Source organism: Diceros bicornis, chromosome 11 (genome assembly GCF_020826845.1).
Source record: "Diceros bicornis minor isolate mBicDic1 chromosome 11, mDicBic1.mat.cur, whole genome shotgun sequence".
Classification (NCBI taxonomy): domain Eukaryota; kingdom Metazoa; phylum Chordata; class Mammalia; order Perissodactyla; family Rhinocerotidae; genus Diceros; species Diceros bicornis.
In genome coordinates this window covers 73,695,494-73,718,040 of record NC_080750.1, presented here as the reverse complement: position 1 = coordinate 73,718,040, position 22,547 = coordinate 73,695,494, and the positions used below count along the sequence as shown (strand labels likewise).

The window sequence follows — 22,547 nt, the reverse complement described above, 5'->3', positions numbered from 1 at the left end:
ACCCCGGGCCACCAAAGTGGATTGAGTGCACGTAACCGCTGTGTCACCAGGCCAGGTCCTATTTAGACAATCTTTTAATGCAGATATTAAAATATGATTTCTTTATTTCTCTTTGTTTTTTGTTTTGTTTTTGGGAGAGGGGAGGGAATGAATATCCCCAACTAAAGGAAATTAAAATCCTTAAAATGTATCTGGATTATTTAATACCACACTTTTACCATCTGAAGCAATTCTTTCCACACCCCACATTTCCTTCACCCTCAAAGCAAAGAAAGTCAGCCTGATCCCTGTATTCATACCTGGTGGAGGAAGGCAATAGTAGCAAATTGGCTAAATATAATATTTATTTGTACTTCAACTTTATAGAACACAACACTCAACTTTACCAATGGAGAGCTATATTCTGTCTAAATTTAATCTGCCCTTGAATTGCTACTTGGAACTTCTTGAGCATAGCATTGGTAGGTAATGAATAAAATACCAGCATCTCCACTTGTCAGCTGCTGGGTAGGAGAGCTCCAGCATCAGGCACCAGATCCCAGACCTTTAACTTCAACCTCATTGTCACCCTCACTGTCACTCACCGTCTCTGTTCAGAGGCAGCTTGTGCTCCTCCCTGCCTACAATTTACTGCTGGGATATGGGTGGATAGCGGCAAAAAAGTCTTTTATGGCAATTTTTAGTATACACCTTTGTTTTGTTTTTTTCTTATCAAAAGTCAATAGATTTTTAAATACTTTTTATATTTATGATTTCGTATTTGTAAATTTTATTTGTATTAGCCATGCTTTCTTTTCTGCATTAAATATAATTTTTGTGATGGAGACCAGATCCACTTCAGTACTGATGCTCTTCTAGAGCCCACTTAGACATTTCATCATATTTTAATTTAGCAAAAAAGCCACAAAATAAAATGTGCATTAAACTACACATCTACAAAAACATCTGTTTCCCAGTCTTTTCTGGTTTGAAATTACAGTACCATTAAAATATAACATATCAAATACATTTTCCTTCTTTCTTGGGATCGCCAAAGGAAAAAATGCTTTATGATATGTGGTTACTGTTATTTAGTTTTCCTTGAGTTTCATCTTCCCTCATCTGTACAAAAGGAATATTATTAAGTTTGGGGTGTTTTTGTAATGATTAAATGCAGAAAGGGTTGAAAAATGTCCAGTGTGTGCAAATAGCAGGCCCTCATTCAAAATGATAGATAGATGATTGATAGATAGATAGGTAGGTAGGTAGATCGATCGATCGATCGATCGATCGAACTTCCCTACATGTGGAGTTTTGGAGTTTCTGGTCATCTCTTCAGGTATGCCCATTTAACTTTTTACTTACATCATACTAAATTTATACCAGGAGCAAGTGTCCTGCCAAAAGAGCGCTGGGTTGTTAAATATTTATAAAAGGCTTAGCTTCTTTTAATGTGAAGCTTCTTAGGACTGTTGCAAAGGGAAGGTCAATTATGGAAAAAGTCATTCCTCAAGCTATCAGTGATCAAACAGCGTTGCTGAAGTTTGGACCAGGCACTTTGCGAACGCACACGCAGTCAGGACTTGGAGATCCTGTGAGTCTCTGCAGGAGAGCACAGGCAGCTGATCACTCTGAGAGCAGCCAATCAGGAGAGCGCACTGCCATCACACCCACTTGCCACTTGTCTCTGGGATTGGAGGCAACTTGTCTGCTTTTCTATCAGGCTAAGCTGCTACGAGTTAATTCTTCCTGGAAATCTCTGCAACTCTAATGACATGCAGTGTAACAGGACAAGCCACTACAAAACGGGTTTCAAATGAAAAAAAAAAAGAATTACCCTAACTTTTGATTGCTTTGGTTTTGTTATGTGTTAACCTGAGGAATCATTTTAAACATACATTATGCACATCAAACACCCTTTGAGCAATCACGTAAAATCTTCTTGCAGTTCTCTGGGAGGCACAGAAGTGCAAGTTTGTTTGGTTGTCTTAGTAAATGATATTTATGTGTAAAACTAGGCTGCATAAGTATTCTATACAAGATAGTAGGTACTTTTGTTTATCATCTATGTTTTGAGCACATGCAATGCAATTGTATTCATCTTGTGTCATTTTTTAAAATTAGAATTTACTATATAATTTTTGGGAGACTGCCACGTTGTAGTTACTCATCCCCTGCATGGTCTGCTCTACCACTTCTAAAGTTTTTCTGAGGGGGTTAATTCTTGGCAAGTTTTAAAATTCCTCTACATGCTATGTAAGATACAATGAATGTGCACAATGTATTTAATAATTGCAATACAAGACTGTATATTGTGTTGTGGCATTTAATGCACCAACTTTAAGACAGAATTCTATTCTACAGAATAACAGACTGAATTATTTGGGTATTAACAGGTGTATTTCATTTTTGAGAAAAACTTAAAATGTGAGCCTAGTTTAAATTGTATGGCCTTTCAATCTCCTAACATACAAATGTAGATTGTGTGTGTGAGAGATAGAGAAAGAGAGAGGGAAGGATGAGTAGAAGGAAGCATTAAAGATATTCAGCGAAATAATCCAATAAATCAAAAGATTTATGAGTCTGTTCTCAGATGTAAATTGGAGAGTATAGAGTTAATTGTCCTCCTTGGCTAATGTAAATCTTTTATGTTTAAAAAGATAATTTGAAAGCATTCTGAGGATTTGGGAAAAAAAATACAATATCCAATGTGATTTCATTATTCTTATTATTATTCTACTTGCATACCTCAATACATGTTTTTAATACTTTATTAAGATATAACTTACACACCATAAAGTTAACCATTTAAAGTGTATTTTAGTATATTTATCCAGTTGTACAACCATCACCATAACCTAATTTTAGAACATTTTCATCACCATCCCCCCATAACTTCTCCATTCTCCTCCTTCTCTATTCTCTAGCTCCAGGCAACCACTAATCTACTTTCTGTCTCTGAGATTTGCCAATTTGTGGATATTTTATATAAATGGAATCATAAAATATGTCTTTTGTGACTGGCTTCTTTCACTTACCATAACAATATAGTTTTAGATTATTTGACCTCAATATTCTGCCTCTGAGGATAAAATGCTATCCCTACATTCCTTGATGTGTTTTAGGATTGGGTATAATTTGCACCAGGCAAAAATTAGGAATTAGAGCAAGAAGGCTTTTCTCCACCGAATACGCTAATCCATGGTCCAGTGTTAAATACCAGATTGTGCAAGCACAAGCTGAACAACAGTGTCTGCCTGTGGTCCTTAAAGTGACATTGTCTAGGAGAATTTGGGGGAAAAATAACACTGCAAGTTACAAACAGGATCTATCACATAGGAATGGGTTTAAGTATTGACCAAATGTAGTTTAACAGCTTAACTTGCCCTCCTCAGAAAACTGGTGATTGCAGAGTATTTAACAGAAATCCATATAAACCTGTGTTTGGTGCTTGTACAGGGGGATTCAGAGAGCCAGACCCCTTAAGAAAAGCAAATAGTAAGTTCACAGAGAAAGCAAATTTTCCCTTGTGCCCTTTCCCCCTCTTCTCTCTGGCAGGATTAATCGGAATTACAGTTTGCTCAAATATTTGGAAGTGAATTTACGGCCCTCCCCTCAACTTATGATTTTATAGCCAATAGGTGATGAGGTTTATTTGCATATTTCCAGTCACATAAGCAGCTGTGCTGTGGAAACAGTGTCAGACTCAATTCCTCCTCCTCCTCCTCTGAGGAAACCTGCCACTTCTAGCAGCTCTGCCCTCCGCTCTGAAGAGCGACTTGCCCCACGCCGGAGCGCGGCTCCAGCCCGCTCCTGCCTCGGGCTCAGCCGGTTCATCAGTCAGTCTGTCCACGCTCCCGACGGTGTTGTGTAGCTCCTACAGAAGGACGTGCCCCGAGATGGAGAGCAAAGCACTGATCCTGGTGGCTCTGGGCGTGTGGCTCCAGAGTCTGATCGCCTCCCGCGGAAGGGTGGCCGCCGCCGACAGTAAGTTTTGCGCGCAGACTCCTCTCCATCTGCAGACTCTGCTCAGTGGCAACCTCCACAGGTTGTGAGGATGGGAAGGACGACGTCGGTAGGGGTTGCGGATGCTCATCGAAGAGTCTCTTAGCCCGAGCGCCGGCCCCGAGAAAGGTCACTGGGGTGGGTTTCCGGAGCGGCAGGGAGAGAATTCTCCCTCCGATCTCTCTGGGGCGGTTCCCAGTTCCCGCTTTTTCTCTCCCCCGGTTCCCACGCTCTGCCCTCCACTCTAGCTGAGGCCGAGTTCCCGGGCGCCGGGGCTCAGCTGGGAAGGGCGGGACGAGGGAGGAGAGAGGGAGGGCTCAGTTGGCGGTGACCCGCAGTAACCTCCCCACTCGGAGAAGGCAGGGGGGAAAGGCTGGAATGAAAGGCACGCGGGCCAAGGTGACCCTGACTTGGCCGCGGCTCAGCCTCCGCCTGTGGGAACTCTGGCAGAGAGAGCTCCTTCTCCTGGAGAAGCCGGCCCGGGGCGGGGGGAAGGCATCATCCGCGTCTTAGAAGCACAGGACGCACTCGCTCTCCGCGTCGAAGTCGGGGTGGGGAACGAGGGACGCGTGGCGCAGAGTCCTGGGGACGCAGGATCCTGCACTCGCTCGGGCGCCGAGGAAGCTCTCCAAGCTTCCACTCTTGCACGCTCGGCTTTTCTTCGCGCCCAGAAAACCTAGCGAAGGGTTGACCCTTCTGAAAACATGGCGCAGCGACCAGCAGTCTTCTGTCGCTGACTTGAGGACTGCCAGGTTTGCACTTGGCCGCCCTCACTGCCCTCTGAGCTGAACCGCGCCTTCCGGCCGCCCAGCCCCACGTGCGGTCGCGAACACATGGGCCTTGTGGGCGCCGTGGGGAGGCCGCGGACTGAACCCCAGTGACTGCCGGGCCCCACCGGCTCGCCAGGGTTCAGACCTTCGAGGCCAGAGTGAATTTCTTTATTGCAAGGAAGACGAGCGTCCAGGCTCAGACCTGTCCACAATAGAGGCATCCTGCGTAACGTGAACCTTCGCTCAGCTAACACACAACAGCAACTAAAAAGGCAACTGAAGCAAGTCATAAGGTGGAATTGCACTTAGGGCGCAGTTGCTTGGATGTGCTTTCAGGGGCCAAGTCCTCAGTGATTCTAGTTATGGTTGAGTTTGCCCAAGACGTTGCAGCTGAGAGTTTCTTTTATTTCAGTACTGACTTGTGAAAGAACAGTTTTGTTAGGTTAAAAAAAATATTGATTCCATCAAAGCTGAACTGGGTAAAAAGACAAATATCTTTTCTCTTAGTTCAGTTTGAGAATACTGGAGGTTCAATTAGAGAGTCTGAAACGTCTTTCGTAGTGGCATGGTCCCCTCAATAGTGTGTAACACTGTCCAAGAAGAGGGTAGAAACAGGCTACGAATTCTTATTTCAGAAAGTACACCACAGGACAATGTTACCTTTACCATAAAACACACACAAATATGTGTCATCCACGGTTTAAGTTTTTGCTAGGCTCTCTTAGAGAGTCACGACCTTCAATGCCTGGGCTCATCAGTGTCACCTTTCTGGTTTAGCTGCCTCAAATCTAAATGAGGAGTTTGGACCAAACTGAAAGTTCTCTTAGGCCCCTCCAATTCTTACTCTTTGATTTAAATGGACCCTTAAGTGATTAACGAATTAAATTGGATTAATTAATGAATTAAATTGGATTTTAAGCTTTTCCTTGTTGTAAATGTATTCAAGGAGGAAACATTTTTAAGTAGACTTGAAATTAATCCCTCTCATCTTTTCCCTCCCACTCTCACTTCACCCCTACTCCCCCCTTATAGCATGCCTCTCTCATCACTGCGACTTTCTGCCCCTTTTCTCCTCCAAATGCATTCATCTAGGAATGTAAGAATTTCAGAGCAGAAAGGCACAAGTGTGAGGGAATGGTAAGCAGCTCCTCCTCTGGGCTCTGACTTATTCATTCTCGATTTCTTTCTAAGAAGAACATAAGGATATAAGGCACTGCCCTCAGGCTCTTTGTTCTTGGAGCCACCACAGTCTCTGCATGGCCTCATTAGGAAACTTGAAGAGCTAGGAGAGGAGCATGAGCCAGTGCCCAGTAGCTGCAGTTCCATTTGACTGGCCGCAGTGAATTTCCAGGCTAACATCTGAGTTATAATATAATGAGTGATGACAGCAAAATAGCAGATACCATTTGTGAATGGAGCAGAGCTCAGCAAGAGAATGATTGATTAATAGCTGTATTGAAAGGTGGGAGTCAAGCACTGGGGAACAGTTACAATGGAAAATTGTCACTTTCTTTCAGGCAGTGTATTTTTAGCTCAGCCCTCCTTTTTCGCTTTATTCTGGGAGGAGAAATTGGGCTATATAGTGTCGGGGAAGACAGAGAATCCCCCTCAACCCTTTCCCTTAAGGTTCTTATGGCTGGCCAGATAATTAAAAGACAGGTTAGCAGGAGAAAATAATACCAAGTTTAATAATGTGGATACATGGGAGAAACCAGGGAAACTGAGTTTCTCAACAAAATGGCAGAGATTCTCATGTTAAATATTATCTTCAGCTAAAGACAAAGGAGGATGTTGGGGGAGGTAATGGTTTGGAATTTCAGAGGGGAAGAAGACAATTTACATGGAGAGGGAAACGTAAATGTTCGTCAGACAGTTCTTTATAGGGCCACCTGTAGAGAATGTGTCCGAGAGACAGAAATCACAGTAATCAAGAGTATGTAGATTTAAGTCCTCCCCTTCCGTACTGATAACAGTTTCTACAGATAAGGCCATCTCCCCCTCTTCCCAGTACACAGAGGGAGATACCTTTACAAATGTAAGTATTTGGTAAACAGAACTTTGAAAAGAATGGGCTTAGCGAGGACCCTGCCAGTCTGTCCATACCCAGAGTTAAATTCCTTTAGGTAGTTAGTGGGGGAGGTCTAATGTCCATCAGAGAAAATAGTCAAGGTAAAGAGACATATTTCAGGGTGGCCAATTTTTGATCTCCCACAATAGTATACTGCCTCTATGTTTAGAAACATTTTTTTCTATAAAAATGAAACTGTTAGGTAAGTCAAGAGCATTGTCTAAATTGAAATATGTGAAAGGACCAATCAATTCAGTCATATAGCAAAATATTCAACTTGTTTTTTGTCATTCTGCAAAAGCTGCCTGAGCCAATAACTATGGTCATCAGTCTCAGAGAGGAGATAAATTACTGATGAAGTCTCTTAGGAGTGTGTTTGTGTGTGTGTGAGAGAGAGAGGGAAATAGAGGAAGCGAGAGAGAAAGAGAGGGACGGAGGGAAGGAGAGAGGAAGGAAGTAGAAACTTCAAAGAGAATTGCATTATAATTGAGCTTTTGTACCTCATGTCTTCATATAAATGTTAATCTTATTCATCTGATGACTGTGAACTGCCTTTAGAGTATATTTCCTGGGATGCTCAATGCTTCTCCTTTTCTAGCTACAATTATGTACTCTCCATAAATTTACTTTTAAAGTGCTTTGATTTCTCAGGCTAATTTCATCTCTGTGAGTTATTACTCACATTAAGATAAGTTCCTTGTCTTTCTTCACACACTTAGATTTTTAGCTATTTATTTAGGAATAAAGATTACATAATCGAGAAATCCATTAACGTGTAACTTGCCTGGTGCCCCAAAATCTTGTCTTAGTGTTTAATAAGGATATGTCCAATGGGGCCAGGTTGGCGTGGTGGTTCTTGATAAGCCAAATTCAAGGTAAAAATCCTTTAGAAGGAATACATCTTAGGCACTTTTTTTTTCATTATTATAAGGTGGCTTTAATTTCTAAGGGCAGTGGGTAAAAGATCCATATCCCCTTAAAAGGGTAAGTGCAGAGTCACTAACAATGGAGTCAAATGAGTTCATCCTCAAGCCAGGAGCAATCTCAGTGTATACTGGGACACACAAACTTACTGACTGACCCACAGTCAGGTCCATCTATCTCCCCGTCTCTACATGGCTAAGTCACTCGTGTGAGGGCTGATAGAGGTTCGGGAAGCACATTCATCTTTAGGATGCTGAGACATCCTTGAGGGGTTGCAAACACCAGAAGTGTGAAAATTCCCATCAGAACACCAAAGAGAAGGAAAGACTATGCACCAATAACATGTATGATTTCAGATATAGAACTGACATAGAATTGAAAACATCATAGCATATAGAGTGGTACTGTTATCCTGTCAAAGGCTTCATTATGCTTTCTGTAACTTAAAATGAAAAATAATTTTCTTTAGGGGCCGGCCCGGTGGCGCAAGCGGTTAAGTGCGCGCGCTCCGCTGCGGCGGCCCGGGGTTCGCTGGTTCGGATCCCGGGCGCGCACCGACGCACTGCTTGGTAAGCCATGCTGTGGCGGCGTCCCATATAAAGTGGAGGAAGATGGGCACCCATGTTAGCCCAGGGCCGTCTTCCTCAGCAAAAAGGAGGAGGATTGGCGGATGTTAGCTCAGGGCTGATCTCCTCACAAAAAAAAAAAAATAAAATAAAAATAAAAAAGAAAAAAAAAAAAATAATAATTTTCTTTAAAAATGAAATAAAAGTCTCCAAATACAAATTTGCTTGAGAATGTGTGAATTTCCTGTTATTTTTTCTTTACAAGCCATGTACCCAACAGAAAATGTTGGTTGTGGGGAATTGGAGCTCTCAATGAGCTATACAGATAATCTGATACAGGATCTATGGATTGAATAAACTTTGCGTGTGTGTGTAAATATACAAACCAGTCTTAATAATTTCAAAGAATATTCTTAGTCATTTCAAAGCCATCAGCAACGCCAGGGCCACAGTGTTGCATAATTCTAGGGAAAAATAGACTAAAAGTGAATGGCATCCTTTGGAGTTGTGCAAGGCAATAGTCTTAAATACCGATTTGGCAGATAGGTAGTAGGCAAGATCTGTGTGCCAGGCTGTTCAGATTATTTCTGCTTTAAAAAGATTGCTAATTGAACGTGTTAAAATAAGATTGTTAGAGAGGAGGCATGAGTTCTTTGATGTGGAGAGACATGAGAGAGGGTGAAACTAATTTAGTTTTAAATTTTCTAAAGCACTTTCTAATAATAACAGAACTTCTTGGGCATTGAAAGCAGAATCAGATTAAAAATCTACAGTATTTTTTTCTACTATCAGATAAATAATAAGGCCACCAGAGTACTTTCTGCTTACGAAAGAAAAGGAAGCCCTACATCTTCAAATAAGATGAGAGGCAGAACAGTATTCTTGATGGACAAATAGATTTCAAGTGCAATTTTACTTTATGGAAATGAAAAAAACTTTAAATATCAGTAGTTAACCATAGTGTCTTATTTGGATAAATTATCTTAGAATGTTTAAGTGCTGGAGATTTGTGTGTGTGATCAACTTGTTGCGTATAATGAATCACTTAACAAGTAACCACAATACTGTTTAAGGAATTTTGGAAAATAATTAAAAAGAAAATTGTTGGTCAGTTCTCAGATAATTATATAAGCCTTGTTCTCCTGTACTTTCACAGTACTGTATCATTCTTATTTTTATTTTTGGCCTGACTTTTGCAATGTTATTTGAAATTACATATTTTCAACTTTTGAGTTGTGAAAAGAGAGTAAGAAATTACTCTCTTTAATTATTTTAGATTAAGAAATTAGAAGTATTTTTAAGCAACCTCAGTCATTTCTCTTCTGAAAGTTTTAAATAGTGAAATCTAAAATCTATAAGTTATTACCTTTCTAAGGGGAATAGATAGATTTTTTGGATTTTTTTACTTGACAAGAAATTAAATAATTTCCCCTAATATAACTTCCCTTTGACTGTGTTTGCTTTGTAAAACAGTGATTTTATTTGCAAAAGAATTTACTTCAAGTGTTCACTATGATGTTATATGTACTGCCTGCAAATACCCTGGGAAGATTTAGCAACATTTAGATTTATTGTCCAGAGAGTCAAAAAATGGGCCAAAGTTCTCTTTCTTTCCTTACTCACTTTGTGATTGGCTATGAAGAACCAAAGTGTGTTCTTTCCAAAACCAGCTTTGCTGTAGTTTTTTAAGCTTTGACTTTGAGTGGAAGACTGTAAAAACATAAGTGGGAAAAGAAATATTTGAGGAAGGAGTTAACCACACCATAGCACGGGTATTTCTGAACAACCCACTAAATGATTTTTTTAAACATTTTGAACTGATCTTTCTTGCCACGAGGGTGAGAGCCATTTCATACAAAAGTTTCCTCGTGCTTCCAACTTTTCTCATTGCTAACGTTTTAAAAAATTATGCTAGTGAAAAACAAACAACTTTCTCTCAAACAAGCCTTATTGTATCATATTGTGGGAAAACATTTCTTAATCAGAGACTTAAAGAGGGTGAAATGATGTATGAAATAAGTGGATCTATACAATGTAAGAGCCATGAGCCAATGTTCTTGAGAATGAGCTTTGAACTGGAACCAAGAAACCTCGGCTCTGGTCCCTACTCTCTCTCTCACTATTAGCAGCTTAACCTTGGCCAACTCACTTAAATTCATGTCTTGAGATAAGATTAAATTAACCAGGGGATTTCCAAATAGCAGTTCATTTACTTGAAATTGTGTACACACCAAACACACACACACACACACACACACACACACACACGCTGACTGAAGGAGAGCTGAAGGAGAGGATGGAAGGCACTGGAGAGGTTAATATTGCTTAACTCACAGTTGTTTTAGTCATCTCTGTCAACTTTGATCACCACTGGAGGATCAGTCATTCTCTTGCAATCCACATTCATTTTTTAAAAAAACTTTAGAAACTGAAATAGCATTGATGATGGTTGCTTGTGAACCTAAAACATACTATTCCAGCAAATAAACAATCCTCCAATTAACCTCCTATCCAATTTTTCCCTTTCAGGAATTATAGAAGGAAGAGGTTTTACAGACATTGAAAGTAAATTTGCTCTAAGGACCCCTGAAGACACAGCTGAGGACACTTGCCACCTCATTCCCGGAGAGACAGAATCTGTGGCTAACTGCCACTTCAACCACAGCAGCAAAACCTTTGTGGTGATCCATGGCTGGACGGTAAGAGAGGCCCTTTAGGAAGGAGCAGATTGGGGTGCCCCAGGCATTCTGACCACTTTCCCTAGTTGTTGGGACCCCAATGATAGGTCTCTCCGATGGCTTTGCTTTAAACTTCAGTAAAGCAGTTCTGGCTCGGGATGGGGATTGTGGGATCTAAAGTCACAGGTTTATGAGTACTTCCCCCAGACAGCGCCGACCTTCATTTCACCAGGGTACCTGGCTGGTGTCCTCGAGCCAGCCATTCCTGTGAGGGCAAAACAAGCTCTGCTCAACTACCTACAGAGCAGAATGTAGGTTATCATTTTGGGGAACCAGTGGAAACCTGGCATGATCCTGATGCATCCAGCACATCGCCGAAGTTCCTTTCCTAAGGAAGACATCCTGTAAGAGTGAGGAAAGGGCTGGAGCACAGGGAGGAGCTGCTGGTTCTGGTTCTGGCTTTGCTGTCCTCCAGCTCTGTGATGTGGATCAAGCCACTTCTCACCTCTGGGCCTCAGTTTACTGATCTGTAAAACAAAGAGGTTAGATAGACATCCCTCCACTTCCAGCATTCTCCATTTGTAAACTTTAAGGAGCTTTTCTAGGGATGAAAGAGGGCGAGCCAGGGAGCTGTCATGCGAGATGCTTAGACCAGGTGAAAACTGTGGTTACAGTGACTTTTCAAGCGTATGAGTGAAGTGGTCCTTTCTAACCATGTCAAATGGCCTGTTTACACAGTGCACTTCTTACTTGACTCTTTTTAATATTTTCAATCCCTAATACAATTTCATTGTTTATTAAAAAGGATGTTACATAAAATAGATGTTATCTTTCCATTATGTCAGAGCTTATGAATATGGTAATAGATACTCAATTCTAATGAGATGCATTAGCTAGTGATTGGTATACTTCTAGTCCCGATTTCTTTTCCTCCGTAACTTAAGTGCCTTTGTGATTGACAAATAGGACAATTGGTATAACTTTTATGGAAATGAAGGTAACTACTAACAAAATTCACATGGATGTTTATTTTAATAAAAAACACATATTTACTAGAGTTAACATAGTAAATTACATATCTTATGATAAAATCACATATTCAAATTCCTCACATAAATCTTTTCATGTTTTAAGAAGTTTAAATAGGAAAAAGTAATCTTTGGTGGCTTTAGAGATATTTTGGTTGTATATAGAACTTGGCTTTTAATACTTTTCAAAAAAGTTTAAGCTTAATAAACATTTATATGACAGGAATAAATTGAATATCTCAGGCATCTCGATCTTATCCCTGAGAGAATTTTATATTTTCAGAATTTTTGAAAAACATTTTTTCTTCTCGTACTAAGATGACACGACTAACCCAGTATCAGTAGATGCTGCCAATTGATATCAGTGGTCCTCATGCCCACTGAGCCTGCTGTGTTCTTCACACCATGTGCCCTGGCACTTGGAGCGCCGAGGCTCAGAGGCCAGGCTGCTGCTGGCGCTGAGCTTCACCTTACGGTGCTGGCGGGTCTGTAGCTAACAACTCATGTTAGTTATTTTATTAGCATATAACTAATGCTGTGTGTTAGTTATAACTAATCCAGCCACACTAGATAACTGAGCTCAGTTTATCTCAGTGAATTCCTTGTCTGGTTCAGTCAGGCCACTGGTTGGTGCAGGTGGCAAGGAAGGCTTCAGTTCAGCTGTGTGTCTGAGAATCAAAGATTTCTATAATTGGTACTAATTTAAGGAACCTCAGAAGAAAAACCTAGTTAATAATACCTTTTCAGAGTTGAAGAAGGTAGGTACTTGGACTTTCCACTCTTTTGTTTGGGATTATTTACAGCAGTATTTTATGTTGAATTAAAAAAGAAAGGATTAGATTAGTTGTTAGGCAGTTAATGAAAGTATCTGTCGCTGTAGGAGTGAGTTGGGTTATTTGCCCTTTGACAGATTGCCTAACTTGGAAACATTGATAGTACAGAAAAATTTATAATAGGGGCTTAGACAAAACAAGATTTTCCTGCTTTATCTGAGGTAAGCTTCTCAGAGACTCAAGGGCATAGGACCAATGGAAGTGAGGAGGTTCTGTAGCTTTGTCATGAGAAACCCAAAAGAATGTCTAGCATGTGTGCGTAGGGTGCATCCCAGAAGGCAGCCGGGACACAGCTGTCCTGGGGCTTGGCCATCTGGTTGGTTTTCACAGATCAGGGCTTGAAGCACAGGGTTCTCATCATGATATAGGAGGTCCTCACCCCTGGTTAAAAGGAGGAGTGATTAACATGGCATTCTGAAGAAATGACATCATCCTCTCCTGACTGGGAGCTGCAAAGCGTGGCCAGCCCCCAATCTCCAAGAGATGAAAAGGGGGCAGGACCAATTCCTCAGGGTTTTGTGCTAGGTGTGCGTTCCAGGTGGTTGCCGCAAAGACCCAGGCTGCACCCAGTCTTCAAGCAGCCTCACTGAGACATGTTCAAAGAAGTTTTAAATAAGTTCCCAATGAGCTAACATCACTTTTGTACTTTTTCTTCTTTGTTTTCTCTTCACGCTTGAAATAGCTATAGAGTTCGCATTTTATCACTGCAAGTAGATTGGGAACAAGAATGGTCACAAGAAGAAATTTGTGAGGTGGAGGGTGACTTCAAGATCATCTGAATTCGACCCCTTTGTTTGTAGGTGGCCTATAAGGTTCAAACACTACCTGTGCTCATAGAAGTTGTCAGTGGAAGAGCTGGGACTGGGCCCAGGATCTCCTGAGGCCCAGGCTTGCTTTTTCCTACACAAAGCACAGCAATGTGCTGAAAAATTGGCAGTTTGTTGGTGTCAGGAGTGAAGCAAGAGCTCGTGTTTTGATAGTTTTAGTCCAGAAAACAGACTAAATAAAATGGAAGCATAAATGTGAGAGAACCCACCAGATGAAATCAAAGTTCCAAATGAAGTCCCTTGGTTTGGGAATTCAAGGCTCCTATTTTTTATGTTGGAATTAGTCTAAGAAAAATATAGGTTTTACAGGTCTCCCCTTAAAATCTGCCTTAAACATGGATTTCAAAATCTTCTTTGTTGAGTATATAGTTTAGCAACATTTACTGTGGCTACAATATGATCTGCTGTCATAGTAGCAATGGGTAGATTTGAGGATTTAAATCAGGTTGTTGCTACGTACAAGCTCATGGCAGGATGGTGTAGAATTTTATAATCTGCAATTTCTAATGTGTTTGTTTTAAAGTGTACATCTTTGCAAAAGTGTCCAGTGTCTTCTCTCTGAAAGCATAAATTAAAATTCTTCATAAATAGAGTTAAGGACCCCATAGTTCTTTTGACTTTGAATTTTGGGGCCTTTATTGACAAGAAGCAAAGAATTACAGTTGGTAGTCTGCTTATTTCCAAACAGGATCAATCTAATAATTTGGAAATGTGACTACTAAACATCATTAATTTCCACTCTGATAATTAACAATTTGAGAGAATTGTGAAAAAGTCTGAGCTGAAGCCGATTATTTTCTTACATATTTAGAAAGAGATTGCTAAACAAATTTACCTTCTGGTTGGATAGATTTGTATGTTTAAAACTGTTTTTTTCATTAGCACATCAAATGTTGTATGTAAATGACTCTTCGTAAGAAAAGGAAGTGCATTACATCCCCCAAATTAATTCTATTGGGAAACACTTATTAGCCTAAATGAAAGCAATTAAACTAAATTTCTTTTAAAATAGTCTGTAATTCTGCTGCAAAATTTTAACTTATTCAGATTTATCTTTTCTTTTAATACTATAGATTATTGAAGTTTTACTGACTTTATAAAATGTGCTTTTAAAATTGAAAGCATGGTAAACCCCAGTCTGCCGTTCCTGAGCTCAATACATCCCTTCTCTGAGAGACGCACGTTGGCCTCGGAAGGGTGCGCACAGGTCTCTGAACACTCTTGCGTGGTTTGACTTTTCTGTCTGAGCCAGTGGGCTTCCTTGTGGGTTTGTTTTTTTCCATTTAATGTGGATGTTTTGAGCTGACATATCTATTACAAGTTGTAGTGGGTATTTTAAGAAAGCTTGTATCATCCTCTTCAGGTAACAGGAATGTATGAGAGTTGGGTGCCAAAACTTGTGGCTGCTCTGTACAAGAGGGAACCAGACTCCAACGTCATTGTGGTGGATTGGCTGTCACGGGCCCAGCAGCATTATCCAGTGTCTGCGGGGTACACCAAGCTGGTGGGAAAGGATGTGGCCAGGTTTATCAACTGGATGGCGGTAAGACTCGGGGAGAAGACTTGGGTGTCCAAAACAGACCTCTTGGCTGGAGCTGGACAAATGACTGGTCTTTGTGCCTTTTCACTTAAATATATATATTTTCTGGGGCATTCAAATCTTCAGAATGACCATGGGCATTATTTTTAAGCCAAAAGCAGCATTAGGATAAGAATGGTAAAGCCATAAAGCCAAGGCACAGTCCTGCCCTGCCCTGTTCTTTGATATTTTCATAGTGAATAGATCTGCTGAGACCAAGAACTAAGTGAGCAGAACAGACAAAAGTTGTTATTTCAGGGCAGAGGGAAGACGTCAGGTTCCCTACCAGTTGGCTGGCACATGGAAAGTTCATCCTGGCTTTGACCCATTAGAATACTAATCTCTTTGATGACAATATTAATAGTACTTATTCCTTAGTGTGGATTAAGGATCCAGAGCTAGAAAGAAAATGGCAGGGGAAGTCTGTAGGATATGAGGTGGCTGAGGGTCGGGAGTCTGATTTAGCTGCCAGTTTTACCCAGTTTGACTCTCTGAGGTCATCCTCTGAAAATTACCTTTGAAAAGTATCTTGAGATTGAAAGAAAGCTGATACTCTGACAGGGCCTAATTATTTAAACCAGATACTTGAAGATAAAAAATAAGCTGTGTTTATTGGACTGACCATTAAAAGATGAAAGTTCTTTTGTTGACTCTTTTGCTAACCAGGAGAGTCAACTTGGGCAAATCAGATCACTTCCCTGGGCCTCAGGCTTCTCATCTGCTGTACGAGGAGACTGGACCATATGTGTCTGTGGTCCCTTCCCCCTAGAATATTTTCTAATTTTAAGTCATTGCTTGGCAAACCTTAAAGAATAAAGTGATGCAGGGTATTTAGAGTAGGGAATAATGGGTTAAAGTTAAATATATATTTTTATGTGTGTGTGTGTATGTAGATAGACACATATACGTATATATGTATATAAATAAGTACATACACAGATACATGTAAATGCAGACACATATTTTCAGATATATGGCAATTCATATTTCCATACATTTGAATTTCAGATATATGGAAAAACTGTCTAATTTAAATATGTTGTTAAGGAAAAAGAATATCTCAACACTAGAATATATGTTTCTCTTATCCGTAATACAAAATTAAAATAAGTAGAATTAATTTTCAGTGTTGCCTATATTTTGAAAACAATATTTATATTTATTTTATTTTAGCTTTGATCTTTCGCAAAGAACTGTAAGAACCTCTTTTTCTTTTTCTCTTCCAAAGGAGGAATTTAACTATCCTCTGGACAATGTCCATCTCTTGGGATACAGCCTTGGAGCCCATGCTGCTGGCATTGCAGGAAGTCTGACCAATAAGAAGGTCAACAGAATTACCGGTAAGAAAGCAGCATCATTTGTCTTATCACAAAAGAGTTGAGATGCCTGTCATTCTGAAAAGAGAATCAGAGTGTTTGCCTAATACCCACATGTGTGGTGTTTTTCTAGGTATGTCTGGCCACTTGATTATCTCATGGGAGAGCTTTTTTTCTGGAGTAAGATAGAATACAGACCCTTGCTCTCATGGGCTTACCATCTACTGGCAGTAGAAGAGAAACAGAGTGGAGTTAAGCACAGAGAGTCTAAGAGTGTCTCTGAGAAGCTCATTTCCCTCCTCCCTCTACTCCGTGCTCTGGTAGTTTATTGCACGTATGTCATCTCTCACATCAGTACTGGGAAAAATGCAAAAGGATCGACATGAGAGGCCATTTGGAAAAAAGAAGATAGTCTTCTGGGCTAGTGGTAATAGATGGTTTGGCATGTGCAGAGAGGAAGAAAGAACCCAACACTGTTTAAAGGCCTTCTCATCAGGTTCAGAAATAATTTACAGAAGGAAATCAAGTCATCCTGAGTGAAAATTGCTATTCAACGGCTAGTTTAAGAAACTCAAATTCCACTTCAGAAAGAGCTGAGCCTACTTTTATGGCCCTCAGTGATTGAAAGATCCAATCACTATAGCCCCTCCAATCACTATAGCATAGGGGCTAGTAAGACTCTATGTGGCTGCCAGCTATATTCAGATGATGAGCAGTGGATGCTAAGGTGATACTGATGGAGACTGAAGGTAATTGGAAGTTAAAAATCTGTGAGGCTTTTTTTTTCCCCCATTAAGGCCTAGATCCAGCTGGACCTAACTTCGAGTATGCAGAAGCTCCAAGTCGCCTTTCCCCCGACGATGCGGATTTTGTGGACGTCTTACACACATTCACCAGAGGATCACCTGGCCGGAGTATTGGAATCCAGAAACCAGTAGGGCATGTTGATATTTACCCCAATGGAGGCACTTTCCAACCAGGATGTAACATTGGGGAGGCTATTCGTGTGATTGCAGAGAGAGGCCTTGGAGGTAAATAGGATTTAGAAGTTAATGAAACATAAATTTTGTTAACTGTCATTGACTTAGTGTCCTATACATTCTCTGCAAGAATGTAGTTTTAATATACACATTTAGCCAAGATGTTTCTAAAGAAATCTATCTTATTCAGCACAATCACTGAAGTGCTTTAGTACTCCTGTGGTCAGAGAGACAGACATTTTATCTTTTATGTATTATATTGTATACTGCATTGGGTACTGCACTTGCAGTAATAAAAGAAAATAAAGGTGATATTTAGACAAGAAAACCCTACTGCCTTTAATAACATAACAGCAGCATAAAATGTTATCTGGCCACATGTTGTTATACTTTGAATACAGTTGTCAAACCAGTAGAGTTATTTTGAATTTTACTGAAAATAAAGGACATAGTAATTAGTCCAAATTTCTTTTGTCAGCCTTTCTAAGAGATATACAAATCAGAAATGAATCACCATTCTCTAACAATAAATATTCCAAATTTTTATGAAGAAAATATAGTTTAATATTAGCTTAATATTTACTTTAATAATCATATTAGCTTGTGTTAAATTTATGATTTGTTTTAAGGGACCTTTGCCTACTTTGTGGAGCATGGACCTTCCTGTAGTCAAGATGTTCAGGCCTTTTGTGCACACATTATAGAACTTACAGTATAATGTTACTATTTTCAATTGCTATAAAAGCTTATCGTAATAGATACGCTCTTATGACATTGCTGATTATTCTCATGATTTATTTAATGTAAAAATAATTAGTAGGATCACAACCCTCAATTATATATCATATTAATGATAAAATACTATTCATTTAACAATATGCCCTTTATGATGTGATTTCCAAAAGGATATTTCTAGAAGCATCTAGAAGTATTATATGCTTTCAATATAAGAGAAGGATGTGATAAACTGGGAGAAATCAACTTTTACCTTGGATGTCTCTTATTATAGCTTCATAAACATACACAAAAATATAAGACAGCAGAAAAGTCAAAAGTTCCCTATAAATTTGCAACTCTTGGAGGTAGTTGAGAAACTGCTACCAAGAATACTTCCTTAAATAGGACCTACAATCAAGGAGTCATAGGACTAGATCCTGAGGTCATTTTATTCTAACACCATACCTAAACTAGTTTAGACATGCAAAATGAAACACTCACTGTAAATTTTCACAGAGTTGAAATTTCCTTTGTGTCTTTTTCCCCAGACGTGGACCAACTAGTGAAGTGCTCCCACGAGCGCTCAATTCATCTCTTCATTGACTCTCTGTTGAATGAAGAAAATCCAAGTAAGGCCTACCGGTGCAATTCAAAGGAAACCTTTGAGAAGGGGCTCTGCCTGAGTTGCAGAAAGAACCGTTGCAACAACTTGGGCTATGAGATCAAGAAGGTCAGAGCCAAAAGAAGCAGCAAAATGTACCTGAAGACTCGCTCTCAGATGCCCTACAAAGGTAGGCTAGAGACTATTGTAAATAGGGAAAATCAATTTGGTCTTATTTTTATCATGCTCATTGCATCACATGTACTGATTCTGGCCATTGCAACAGGGATAATGAAATGGTGTTACTACATCCTGAGCCCTCACTTGTGTTTCTGTTGGTAGAGAGAGAGTTGCACTGATCCATTTTATTGAAACTCCTAATTCCCATTGCTATAAGGCCCAGTGCACCCTATGCAGCAGCCTTGCTTGCCACCCTCCTCTGTGATTGTGACATTAGCGTTAGCATGGGTCAGCCCATTAGCACCATGCTCAGAGCTCATTTGCAACCAACCATCTGGGATCAGCAAACTATGGCCCAGGGGCCAAATCCAGCCTACTACCTCCTTTTATAAATAAAGTTTTATTGGAATGCAGCCACACACATTCGTTTCTGTATTGACCAAGGCTGCTTTCACGCCACCACAGCAGAGTTGAGTAGTTGGGACAGAGACTGTAGGGCCCACAAAGCCTAAAATATTTACCATCTGGCCCTTTACAGAAAAAGTTTGCCAGCTCCTAAAGTTTGCTTTAAGTGAAGGCAAGAACCACCTGTATTTTAAAATACAGCTATTCCTGGAAGGGGAGAATATACCAAAACCTCTAAGATATTTCCATTTTGTCATAAATTTGTTCACAGTTGAATTTCAAACTTGGCAGCTTGTTTAGAGTAAGACTTGCAGGAATTGAGGGGAGACAGGAGAAGAGATAATCAGATAAATCTGGCGCGAAGGACTAACATCGGATAGGCTGGCTTATGTGGAGTACAGGTAGAAGTCCGAGGGAAGGGGTGATATTAAACAACAGTTTCCTAAGGCAAAACATATGTGATAGAGGCACCCACCTGCGAGGTGCCTTCTTAGAATCTGTGGGGGTGCATTTGGTGGCCCAGAGGTTTGGAACACCTATAGATCAAGGAAACCTTTTAAGCAACAAGGAAATCCTTGGTTTCTTTGACTCTTCAGAATGAGGAAGTGTGTGTGAGGTACAGAGGAGACCGTAATCTTCTGAAGACTTGGACAGGTCTCCCTTGTCCTCAGGCATCCTGCTATTGCCACTCAGTGATCCATCTGGGCTCTCAGGGGGTACGGTGCCAGTCCCAGCCTCTCCTACTCTGGTCTGTGCTGACATCTGCAAGGGCTCTATTTAACTCCACACTCTGTTTCTCTTCACATTTTAGTAGCTCTGTCTTAAGCTTTCTGCCTTTCCTATCCCCTTAACCTCTCCCCCATCCCATCTACTCTGCTTCTGGTGGAGTTGGGGAGAGCAGGGAGGAGATGTAGAGGTTCAGGAACCTGCTTCCGAGGCTCTCCTTAATACAGGATACTTTAGAAGCTGGCAGTCTTTACAGCTTCATTGATGATTCAATGAAACAAGTTTTACTGTGAGCCTGCTATTTACCTACTCTGTGCTAGATGGTGGGGGAATAAATAGGGTGAAATGATTCTCTGACCTGAAGGAGCTTACACACAGGATAGAGAGTCAGACATCCTATGAAACATGAAGAAACGTGGTCACATACAGTGACATAGTAACAAATACCAAATATCCTTGGTGCAGGTGCTAAGGAAGGGTGGAGTTCATAGAGAAAGTATCATTAGTAGTTTGACCTCTTGATTTGATGTCCCTAGTACCCCATCAAAGATGACTACTTTCTAGGACTGCTTGGCGGTTCAGATACCCATGGATTCTTCCTATCCACTACGACCACACTTCTCTGAAAGGGAGTAGAATTCAAGGTCTGAATTTTCTAGTAGTGAACACTGTAGAGACATGAAGAAATCTTTCAAAGCCACACTGATAGTCGTGTGTGAGCACTTCCTGTTTGATCACTAGTGATATATGGTCTGTTATTTTGAATTGCCTGCTTATTTTGGGGGGCTGTGGTGTTTCCGTAAAGACTGATCAGCACTTGTTCCAATTTTCTCCCTATAGTGTTCCATTACCAAGTAAAGATACATTTTTCTGGGACTGAGAATGATACACACACCAACCAGGCCTTCGAGATCTCTCTGTATGGCACTGTGGCGGAGAGTGAGAACATCCCTTTCACCCTGTGAGTAGCCACACAACATTACCCCCAGCAAGTGGGTTTGTCATGGCACTGCTACCAGCCATAACCATTGGTGTGAGGAACGCAGAAGAGTAGGACACCCAGAAAAAGAAATATTCAACAGAGATTTTTTACAAAGCTATATGGCAAAAGATGCTCACTACAGTGAACATCTTTATATACATATAATAGCATAATTTGTATATATCATGTATATATAATATATGTATATAATGTACATATAATAGCATAAATTAGAAACCAAGTGTCCAACATTGAGGCGATGGTTAAGTGAATGGTCGTTTAACAAATCAATAAAATCAATCTAGATTCTAAAAACTATAATTATAGAAAAGTAAATAAAACATGGCAAAAAGTAGAAGGTAAAATATGAAGTGAAGAAAGAAAGAATAGAGAATTGTACGTACAGTGTGATTGTAACAAAGTAAACATATATTCATATATCAATGCAAATTGAAAGGGAACATAAGAAAATGAAAATAATGTCTCTGAATATCAGCTTATGGATTTTTTTTCTCTTAAGAATCATATTAAATAGTTCATATTGTTAGGACCAAAGTCGGAATAGATTAAAAGGGTGTAGATGTCATTTAAAATACACTAAATGCCACTGACATTCATCTTGAATATTTTGTTGGACATTTTTTTCGCTTTTAAAATATCCCCCAGGCCAGCCCCCTGGCTTAGCGGTTAAGTGCGCGTGTTCTACTGCTGGCGGCCCGGGTTTGGATCCCGGGTGTGCACCGACGCACCGCTTCTCCGGCCATGCTGAGGCCGCGTCCCACATACAGCAACTAGAGGGATGTGCAACTATGACATACAACTATCTACTGGGGCTTTGGGGAGAAAAAAAGGAGGAGGATTGGCAATAGATGTTAGCTCAGAGCCGGTCTTCCTCAGCAAAAAGAGGAGGATTAGCATGGATGTTAACTCAGGGCTGATCTTCCTCACAAAAAATAAAAAATAAAAAATAAAATAAAATATCCCCCAAACAATAAAGCTATTTACATCTTGGGAGGAAGAAAAAGGAAAAAAAACTGATTTCCAGAACTAACCAAATATGTTGATTTTTTTATTCAGGGCTGAAGTTTCCACAAATAAGACATACTCCTTTCTAATTTACACGGAGGTGGATATCGGAGAACTGCTGATGCTGAAGCTCAGATGGAAGAGTGATTCCTACTTCAGCTGGTCAGACTGGTGGAGCAGCCCTGGCTTTGTTATTGAGAAGATCAGAGTAAAAGCAGGAGAGACTCAAAAAAAGTAATTAAATTTACTTTTTCTCCATTCACTTTATTTTTTTTTTTTTTGATTTTTTGGTTATTGCAGTAACATTGGTTTATAACATTGTAAAAATTTCAGGTGTACATCATTATACTTCTATTT

The 22,547-nt window shown here is 40.1% G+C and overlaps 1 protein-coding gene across 2 annotated transcripts in view; it reads left to right on the top strand.

Moving 5' to 3' along the window:
* Window positions 1-3,714: 3,714 nt before the first annotated feature.
* The window catches only part of LPL (lipoprotein lipase), a 30,272-nt gene continuing 11,439 nt past the window's right edge, over window positions 3,715-22,547 (top strand). Inside the window, exons 1-8 of one of the 2 annotated variants that reach the window (XM_058550596.1) lie at window positions 3,715-3,966; window positions 10,842-11,011; window positions 15,042-15,221; window positions 16,486-16,597; window positions 17,371-17,604; window positions 18,819-19,061; window positions 21,023-21,143; window positions 22,242-22,424. In XM_058550596.1, coding sequence (XP_058406579.1) covers window positions 3,879-3,966; window positions 10,842-11,011; window positions 15,042-15,221; window positions 16,486-16,597; window positions 17,371-17,604; window positions 18,819-19,061; window positions 21,023-21,143; window positions 22,242-22,424 — 1,331 coding nt within the window. In that variant the 5' untranslated portion in view covers window positions 3,715-3,878. The remainder of the gene's footprint in view (window positions 3,967-10,841; window positions 11,012-15,041; window positions 15,222-16,485; window positions 16,598-17,370; window positions 17,605-18,818; window positions 19,062-21,022; window positions 21,144-22,241; window positions 22,425-22,547) is intronic. The other variant, XM_058550597.1, reaches the window with a different exon arrangement.